At 41.3% G+C, this 9640-nt stretch overlaps 1 protein-coding gene across 1 annotated transcript; it reads right to left on the reverse strand.

Annotated features, from left to right (window-relative positions):
- Nucleotides 1–1192: 1192 nt before the first annotated feature.
- Nucleotides 1193–6746, reverse strand: fkbp3 (FKBP prolyl isomerase 3). The gene is made up of 7 exons (XM_061901097.1): nucleotides 6589–6746; nucleotides 6267–6368; nucleotides 6089–6190; nucleotides 5881–6016; nucleotides 1780–1847; nucleotides 1596–1693; nucleotides 1193–1440 (listed from the first exon to the last, which is right to left on the reverse strand). The coding sequence occupies exons 1-7, from the start codon at nucleotides 6691–6693 to the stop codon at nucleotides 1386–1388; spliced, it is 666 nt and encodes a 221-aa protein (XP_061757081.1). The 5' UTR covers nucleotides 6694–6746; the 3' UTR covers nucleotides 1193–1385.
- Nucleotides 6747–9640: the final 2894 nt, after the last annotated feature.

Consider the following 9640-nt stretch of genomic DNA (forward strand, 5'->3'; position numbering starts at 1 on the left):
GTTGAGCCTCTGTCTATGTTTTCTAATGTTTTATTGGTCAAATGATATGAAGTACACACAGGTCACTTATAATATACATTTAGTGTTGCCTTTTACAAAAATATTTGAAATGTCTGCTTTATCTGGTGTCTCATTAGTTAAGATACCCACATTACAGCAAAAAAAAAAAACTTACACAAAAATAACACATTTTCCCTTTAGAAGCAAATATATATGTTTACCATTAGAACCTAGGTTTTTCTTAAAAGGTTTCACAAAGCCTGAATTGTACAAAATATACAATTTTAAAATCCATTGAATCGGTTCTGGACACCCACAAATAACTATACGGAATAAAGGTTAAACATACAACAAATGAGGAATGTAAAGGACAAATAATTACCTTTAAATCAGTATTTTTCCTTACTGAAGAACTATTTTAAAAGAAGGCAGTTTTGCTGTGAGGGATGGTGGCACCATCTTTATATTTAGTTACATTCTTGAAGTCAACAGTGTTCCTTACCTCCAACACACTGTTGTAACCAATCTGGGGTTCAAACATCGCATCGATTAAGCTGGAACTTCCAACTAACTTATTCACGCATGGCATGGTTTGCCTTTTTCCCATTAGTTCTGCAGTCCAGTTTTGAGTCAAATGACTTTCCTTCACTGTTGTCTGATGCGGCTGCAGTGTGCAGCTGTTTTGAAATTACTGATCAGAATTAATCATTCAGAGTGTAACCTGTACGTTTTATGCATTTTTGTTTTCCTCTACTTTTGGACCGTTTCATGTAATTTGCTCTCTGAGCGTGAATTAACACTTTACTTTTGTCTACTAACGGGTTATAGACTAATAATTCATAGTGGCTTGTTTTGCAGTTAAATTCAATAAAGGTAAGAGTCAGCAACCAGTGCTTTTTTTTTTTGGACACTAATACGCAGGTAAGCAAACGAGTTTGTCACGCCCAATATTTGTCAAAAAACAATTCATGCAAAGTGTATAGCATGCTAACCTGAGGTACCAGTACTATAAAAGTGGAAAATTATATTGATTTTCCTACTTGATTTAGCACTGAATTAGCTTTTTATTTAGTTACGTTACCTGCGCTCCATAAATTGCTGGACTGGAACCGTGCCTATCGCCTGATCCTCACAGTGTTCAAACGCCAACGTTCTTTACGATAAATGTGTGAATGAAAGGAATAGCGGTGTGTTCTGTAAAAAAGATATTTATGCAAACAAAATAGTACAATGCATAATAAAGTAAAGACCCATTACTGTCCCGAAAGGAGGTAAAAACATTGGAAGGTCAGGAACAAACGTAAACTAGTCAACATCGTAAGACCTCGGGAGAAAAACACTGCAAAAGGTGCTGTGACTTATAATTTTTACCAACATTTTATCTGTTAATCCACGGCCACCAGCTCCACCTCAAAGATCAGCTTGGCGTTGGGCGGAATTCTGGTAGAAGTTCAAGTTAAAGAGGTGACAACACAATAATGCAACAATCATGCTATTGAAACACCTACTAACTTTGTATTGTGGTTATAGCATTATGTGAAAGCTAGAGGTACCTAATGTAGTGGCCATGATGGCACAATGACAGTAAAGGATACTTGGAATCAGGCAGGCCTTTCTTCCCGTACGCCCACTCGGGTTCTATCTCCAAGCGGGCCGTCTCACCTTTGCTCATGGTCAGAATACCCTCATCCCACTGATGAAAGAAAAAGTCTACCGTTACCACACATACCAGTTTGGACATAGAAAGAGACAAACGGGGGGGAAAAAAAGCTGGCGTACTCCTCGGATGACTCTGCCCAAGCCCACTTTGAAGCTCAGCGGCTTTGTTTGCTTCTTCTTTCTGGCTGCTGCAGAGGAGACAAACACAAACCAAAACAATCACGCATTAGAAGACACTTCCACTGACAGTCATTTTAAACTTGGAAAAGATAACCATCAGAAGTAGCACACAACCTCTGACGCTGAGCACAACACCAAACAAATCTACACAGACTTTGCTTTTTTGGGATGCTACCACAAGTGGGCACAAGTGGAAGCGAAACGGGGAAAAAAAAAAGGTAACCATAGAACAGGAAATTGAATGTACTGCAGTTCACGTAGCTCTGCTCAGCACAATATGTCTAAATCAAACAAGTCAGCAACAACATTAAAATTATTGCTCATTAAAAGTGCTTATGTTTACACTTGGACCTTAAAAATTCACCTTACATGTGCGTCTGCTTTTTTAACTAAAGTGAATGGCAAGTACTTTTTCCCAAGATGGCGCTGCTGTTGGCGGGACCTCTGTGCTCTTGTGTCATCTTTTTGTGTTTCCCTCTTGTTTTCATGTGTTTTATATATATATATATATATATATATATATATATATATATATATAGTTTTGCCTTTTTGTTCGGACCCTTTGGGAGTGTGTGACAAGGGGTAAAAAGTCGTGACTTCTGCAGTGCTTTTTTGTGGAATTTTGGATCTGCCTCCCGGGAGCCTTCAACTGGTGGGTCTCTGCCACACCAGGGTACGTTTGGAGGGACTGGAGGTGATGCGGATGAAGAGACAGGACTGCACAGCTGGCGTTGAGTGTCTTGGCTGAATGAGCAGGTATCGGACATCTCAGTCCTCTTAGAAGCATCCTTGCTCATCCATGCGGACTAGACACTGGCCGAGTTAGTGCGCGGCAGAGAGTGGAGTCGGATCTCTTGGTTGCTTTGTTGGGTCTGCTCCTGTCTCTGGCAATGGTGGGTCGGGATTAGCTTCCGCCATCAGTGTATGAATGTGACGTATAATGAAAAGTGCTCTGGATATCATTCTAGGTATAGTAAAGCACTATATAAATACAGACCATTTACTTCAGGTGTAAGTACCAAGTTGTTAGCTTCTTTGTACACTCGATGACAAGTTAAGAACATTAAAAACTACGTAAAACATGAAATTGACCCTCCTTGCCAATCAAAGTTAAAAGTTTTTTATTGTTAAAATGGTAAATGGTCTGTATTTATATAGCACTTTTTAACTATACCTGCACAATACCCAAAGTGCATAAATTATACACCACATTCACCCATTCATACACCGATGACGGAAGCTGCCATGCAAGCGCTAACCACGACCCGGTGAAGTGTCTTGCCAAAGAACAATGGCTGGGACATGAATGGCAGAAGCTGGATTCCAACTAGAAACCCTCACGTTGCTGACACGGCCACTCTACCATCTTAGCCACACCGCCCAATTGCCTATAAATTATGCTATGCAGTGATTAACTTATGTGTCCACTTGTAAGACAGTTACGAAGGTTAAACAACATGCACATTCATATAAATTAGCCTTATCAATGAAAGTCAAAGATATTTTAATTGAAATTGTCTCAAACTTACAATAACAAGTGGTTAGATATTTTTTACACTGCAGTTACAAACGATAAAAAAACAATGCATTATTTGTTTTACCATGTCAATGTAACCGTTTCTATGCTATGTTAGTTCTTAATTTGTCAGCTTAACTATGTCATCTAAGAATATTAGAGTGTTTCCCTAAACATCATGTGTTTGTTTTAACGTCCATCCATGTCCCTCGCGGAGTCGTGGGGGGTGCTGGAGCCTATATCAGATGCATTTGGGTGGTAAGCGGGGTACACCCTGGACAAGTCGCCACCTCATCACAGGGCCAACACAGATAGACAGACAACATTCACACACTAGGGCCGATTTAGTGTTGCCAATCAACTTTTCCCCAGGTGCATGTCTTTAGAGGTGGGAGGAAGCCGGAGTACCCAGAGGGAACCCACGCAGTCACGGGGAGAACATGCAAACTCCACACAGAAAGACGCCGAGCCCGGGGATTGAACCCAGGACCTTCAAATTTTGAGGCACATGCACTAACCCTTGTTTCAACACGTTGCCCTGTTTTAACATTATTTTACATTCATTAAAATGTGACCAGCATCTTGACATTAATTTTGTTGCACATTATGAGTATTTGCCTGTGTTTACATCATACTTGCCAACCTTGAGACCTCCAAATTCAGGAGATGGCGGGTTGGGGCAGCATACCCCTTCCCCTTCGAGCTGTCCTGGATGAAATTAAAAATGTTTTTCCAATAATTTTGGAACTTGCAAGCGTATTTCTTCTTCTTCTTACTCGCCGTCGCCATGTCTCTTCTTTGTTCTTCTATTTCATCTCCTTGTTGTTGTGTGTGCAGTTGTGCACTGAGCTCCAGATGCCGTAGATGTTATTGTAGCATCCCGGAAGAGTTAGTGCTGAAAGGGGTTCTGGGTATTTTTTGTGTTGTGTTTATGTTGTGTTACGGTGCAGATGTTCTCTCGAAATGGAGAATATCTACACCATTCTTGTTTGGTGTGGATTGAGAGTTTGGCGCATATTAGTAAAAGTGTTAAAGTTGTTGGCAGGACCTCTGTGCCCATACATGTCACACTGACATGTATGGGCACAGAGGTCCTGCCAACAACTTTAACACTTGATCAAGTATGCCTTGTGTGTGCTTGAAATTAATGTTATCATGAAACCAGTGAAAATATCATACATTGTGTCAGGATTCGATGCTACATTATTATGTGACGGGGCCAGCACGCTGTCTGTATGGAGGAAAAGCGGACGCCTGGACAGCATGCGGCTGTTAAGGGGTGAAGGTTTCAGGTGAGACAGGACGCTAAAGGTAGTCTGATAGTTTATATATCAATGATGAAATATTAACATTGCAATACATGCCAATACGGCTTTTTTCGTTTACTAAATTGCAATTTTAAATTTCCCGGGAGTTTCTTCTTGAAAACGTCGCGTAATGATGACGTGTGCGCGTGACGTCATGGACTGTTAGGAAATATGAGCGCTGCGCGCACACACACACACACACAGCTAAAAGTTGTATGCTTTAACCGCATAATTACACAGTATTTTGGAGATCTGTGTTGCTGAATCTTTTTCAATTTGTTCAATTAATATTGGAGAAGTCAAAGTAGAAAGATTGAGTTGGGAAGCTTTAGCCCTTAGCCACACAAACACACGGTGATTCCTTGTTTAAAATTCCCGGAGGTGAAACTTTACTCTTGATCACAGCGGTCAAGCGAACATGGATCCCGACCGAATGTCAACCAGCAGGTTTCGGTGAGAAAATTGTGGTAAAAAGTCGCTTCTTACCGGAGATCAGCTGAGCTTGGGCCGTCCATAAAGCTGCCGTCGACTTCCCTGAGACACTAGCGTCAAGACACCCATGGACACACACCTCCGACTATCAGATACTGTTAAACTCACTAAAACACTAGGAACACAATAGAAAGATAAGGGATTTCCCAGAATTATCCTAGTAAATGTGTCTAAAAACATCTAAATCCGTCCCAATGCAATCGCGTTTTTTTTAACTTGTTTTTTCTAGTCCATCGCTATCAATCTCCTCAAACACAAATCTTTCATCCTCGCTCAAATTAATGGGGAAATTGTCGTTTTCTCGGTCCGAATGTTTTTTTTTTGTTGGAGGCTCCCATTAAAAACATTGTGCGGATGTGAGGAGCCATCAACATGTGACGTCATCGTCTGCAATTTCCGGTAAAGGCAGGGCTTTTCTGTTAGCACCAAAAGTTGCGAACTTTATCATGGATGTTCTCTACTATATCCTTTCAGCAAAAATATGGCAACATCGCGAAATGATCAAGTATGACACATAGAATGGACCTGCTATCCCCGTTTGAATAAGAAAATCTCATTTCAGTAGGCACGCCCCCAATATTGTTGTCCGGGTGGAAATCGGGAGAAATTGGGGAGAATGGTTGCCCCTGGAGATTTTCGGGAGGGGCACTAAAATTCGGGAGGGTTGGCAAGTATGGTTTACATGCATGTATCGAAAGAGCCTCCATGTCGCCAGGTGTATTCTACCTGCTGGAATATTGGTGTCAAATACAGTTCCGTCCTCCAACGTTCCCGTGTACCAGCAGCTGACATTTTCTCCTTTCTTTGGGAAGTTTGTCTTGTCGCCTTTCTTCAGCACTGATTTAGTGAACTTGGGTGGACCCTTAGGCAGACAAAATAAGGAAGCTCAGTGTTTTAGTTTGTTGACATACACAACTGTTGTTAACTCCGCTACCTCGTCCACCACTTCAGCTTTGACCTCTTTGGGCCTGTCGTCCATTTTCACGGCTTTCATCTGCTCCGTCGCCTCTTCCACTGGCTCGGTGCCTTTAAACCGCTAACAAAACAAGCACATTATTAGTGCCTTATTTGCAGTTCGCACTAAAATGCCGCGTCGCTGTGACGTCACTTACCTTGCTAACAAACAGCTCGTTGTAGGCGACAACGAGCTGCTCTTTTTTCGCCGTTTTGGCCACATTCTTGATGTTCCCCAGCAGTTTGTGCTCGTTGAGGAACTAAACACACGAGGACAATGTTAGCGTCCATTCTACGTAATCAGGGGGTTGAACATGATCAAATCAGCCATCTTTATTCATAAAACGCTGCCGTAATTTCCGCCTCGTCTGATGCTACACTGCGTCAAGCTAAAGCTGACGCACATGGATGCAGATTGCCGTCACACTGCACCATTGAACATGAACAACCACACGTTTCAATATTATGTGCTACACATACCGAATGTGCTGCATTGTCCTGAATGAACTTTATGATGTCTTTTTTGGGCAAATCGTCACTTTTGAGCTGGTCATCGCTCCATTCGCGTGCTGGCTCTTCCGCCATTTTGAGTGGACAGACGGAGACCTCAGTCGTTAATATCAAATAAAAAAAATAAACTCAACATTATGATTGTATTTTATTTGTATACGTACAATAAAATCAAAATATACGGCTTCGTTGATAAATAAATAAATGGAATTAAATATATTTAGACGCTTAAAGCGCCATCGTAAAGTATTTCCCGTTTCTTTGGATCTTATGTGCTGCCATCTAGTGGCTAAATAGTATCATTGTTTTTTAGTTTTTTATTTATTTATCCATCCATCCGTCCATCCATCCATTTCCTAGCCAGGTCTCCCTTGGAAAAGAGTTCTTTGATCTCAATGGGATTATTACCTGGTTAAATAATTGGGGCGGTATAGCTCGGTTGGTAGAGTGGCCGTGCCAGCAACTTGAGGGTTGCAGGTTCGATTCCCGCTTCCGCCATCCTAGTCACTGCCGTTGTGTCCTTGGGCAAGACACTTTACCCACGTTGCTCCCAGTGCCACCCACACTGGTTTAAATGTAACTTAGATATTGGGTTTCACTATGTAAAGCGCTTTGAGTCACTAGAGAAAAGCGCTATATAAACATAATTCACAATTCACACTAATTGCTAAATAAATAAATAAATAAACCACTTTGTCAATTTTATTTATATTTTTATTAATTATTTTCCAAAAATAACACCAGCCAAACCATATAACAAACAGAGGAAAAACAAAACACACAAGACAAAGCAAATAAAACCAAACAAAAAAAATCATCCCCACCCATTCACACACACATTCACACATCTATTGAGAGAAGCTTACATGAACTAGAGAAAATCCAAAATGAAAATAAATTAAAATAATAATAACCAAAAACATACATATACATCAGATTACTATATTTCAAAAGGGACAATGCAATTTCATAAAACACCTGACGGTCAAAAAAGCCGAATTTAGCCCAAAGGCAGTAAAAAAGGCAGTAAAATTAAAATTTAAAAGAAAAAGAGCACACAATACATATACAATATGTTGAAAATTTAAATACAACATCACAACATGCCATTTATCTTAGCATCAAAACAGGCGTGATAATAACAAGAACAATGATAATAATAATAATAATATAAATAATAATAATAATAATAATTCATACAATAACCATCTGACCAAACCAGTCTGTTGACTTTTGCAGTCAAGATATTTCATCACAGGACCCCAGGAGTCCTCCCATGTTCTTTGAGTGGATTGATTGTCCACTGTATTGCAGTTTCTCCATATGTATAACTGAAACAAGTTCATGCAGCCAATTTTGAAAGGATGAAGGAGTGGGTGTCTTCCATTCGGCCAGTATGAGTTTCTTGGCCAGCACTGTACCCATTAAGAGTGCAGATTGGGTGTGGAGGGGAAGAGTTAATGAATCCACTGAACATCCAAACATGGCTAAGTCTCTGTCAGGTAAGAATGGGCTTTAGAAAACTTCGGGAAAAAAAGAGAAAATCCTTGACCAAAATGTACCGATGAATAGAATAGAATAGAATAGAATGCCTTTAATTGTCACTATACACCAGTACAATGAGATTAAAAGCAACTCCAGTATCAGTGCGATAGTCTACAAATATGCAAAACATAGGAAGGAAAGAAACGTAAAAATAGTGCAAAAAGAGTTAAAGTGCAGAGTCCAGTCCTGAGAATGTTCTGAATGTGTTGTTTAAATATTATACTATATACATATGTACAGAATCATTCAGACTGATTGATTGATTGATTGAAACTTTTATTAGTAGATTGCACAGTTCAGTACATATTCCGTACAATTGACCAGTAAATGGTAACACCCGAATAAGTTTTTCAACTTGTTTAAGTCGGGGTCCATGTAAATCAATTCATGGTACAAATATATACTATCAACTGTGGGTGGAAAGTAAAAATGCACACGGAGAGGTGCTAAACTATACAATCAGTGCCTATGAGAGTTCACCGTGGTTATGGCTTTGGGGAAAAAACTGTTCTTGAGTCTGTTTGTCTTAGACCTGATGACCATGGAGCGCCTTCCTGAGGGCAGCAGGTCAAGAAGGTCAAAGCCATGATGGGAGCTGTCCTTGATAATGTTGGTAGCTCTGCTGAAGCAGCGGGAGGTGTAAATGTCTGTCAAGGAGGGGAGAGGGCAGCTGATGAGCCGCTGTGCTCCCTTTACCACTCTCTGGAGCCTCTTGCTGTCTGCAGCAGTGCAGCTGCCGTACCATACTGTGATGCAATATGTCAGCAGAGTCTCAATGGATGAGGGGTAGAAGGTCAGCAGCAGGTTGGAGTCCAGGTTTTTCTTCTTAAGGACTTTCAGGAAGTGCAGCCGCTGCTGAACCTTCTTAGTGATAGCAGTAGTGTGCTCTGACCAGGAGATGTTGTCAGAGATAAGGATGCCAAGAGACCGGAAGGTGTGGACCCTCTCCACACACTCACCCTTGATGTAGAGGGGCGCTAGGTCAGTGCCGTGTTTCCTGAAGTCCATGACGATGTCCTTGGTTTTCTTGGCGTTCAGAGCAAGGTTGTTCTCTGAGCACCAGTCTGCCAACCTCCGGACTTAAATAAATAAATAAATGGGTTGTACTTGTATAGCGCTTTTCTACCTTCAAGGTACTCAAAGCGCTTTGACACTACTTCCACATTTACCCATTCACACACACATTCACACACTGATGGAGGGAGCTGCCATGCAAGGCACCAACCAGCACCCATCAGGAGCAAGGGTGAAGTGTCTTGCTCAGGACACAACGGACGTGACGAGGTTGGTACTAGGTGGGAATTGAACCAGGGACGCTCGGGTTGCGCACGGCCACTCTCCCCACTGCGCCACGACTTCCTATCGGCTCCCTTGTCCCTCTTTGAGATGAGTCCGACCACCATAGTGTCGTCCGCGAACTTCACTGTGGGATTGTTGTTGTGGGTCGGACTGCAGTCGTAGGTGTAGAGGCAGTACA

Source organism: Nerophis ophidion, linkage group LG05 (genome assembly GCF_033978795.1).
Source record: "Nerophis ophidion isolate RoL-2023_Sa linkage group LG05, RoL_Noph_v1.0, whole genome shotgun sequence".
In the NCBI taxonomy this organism is placed as follows: Eukaryota; Metazoa; Chordata; class Actinopteri; order Syngnathiformes; family Syngnathidae; genus Nerophis; species Nerophis ophidion.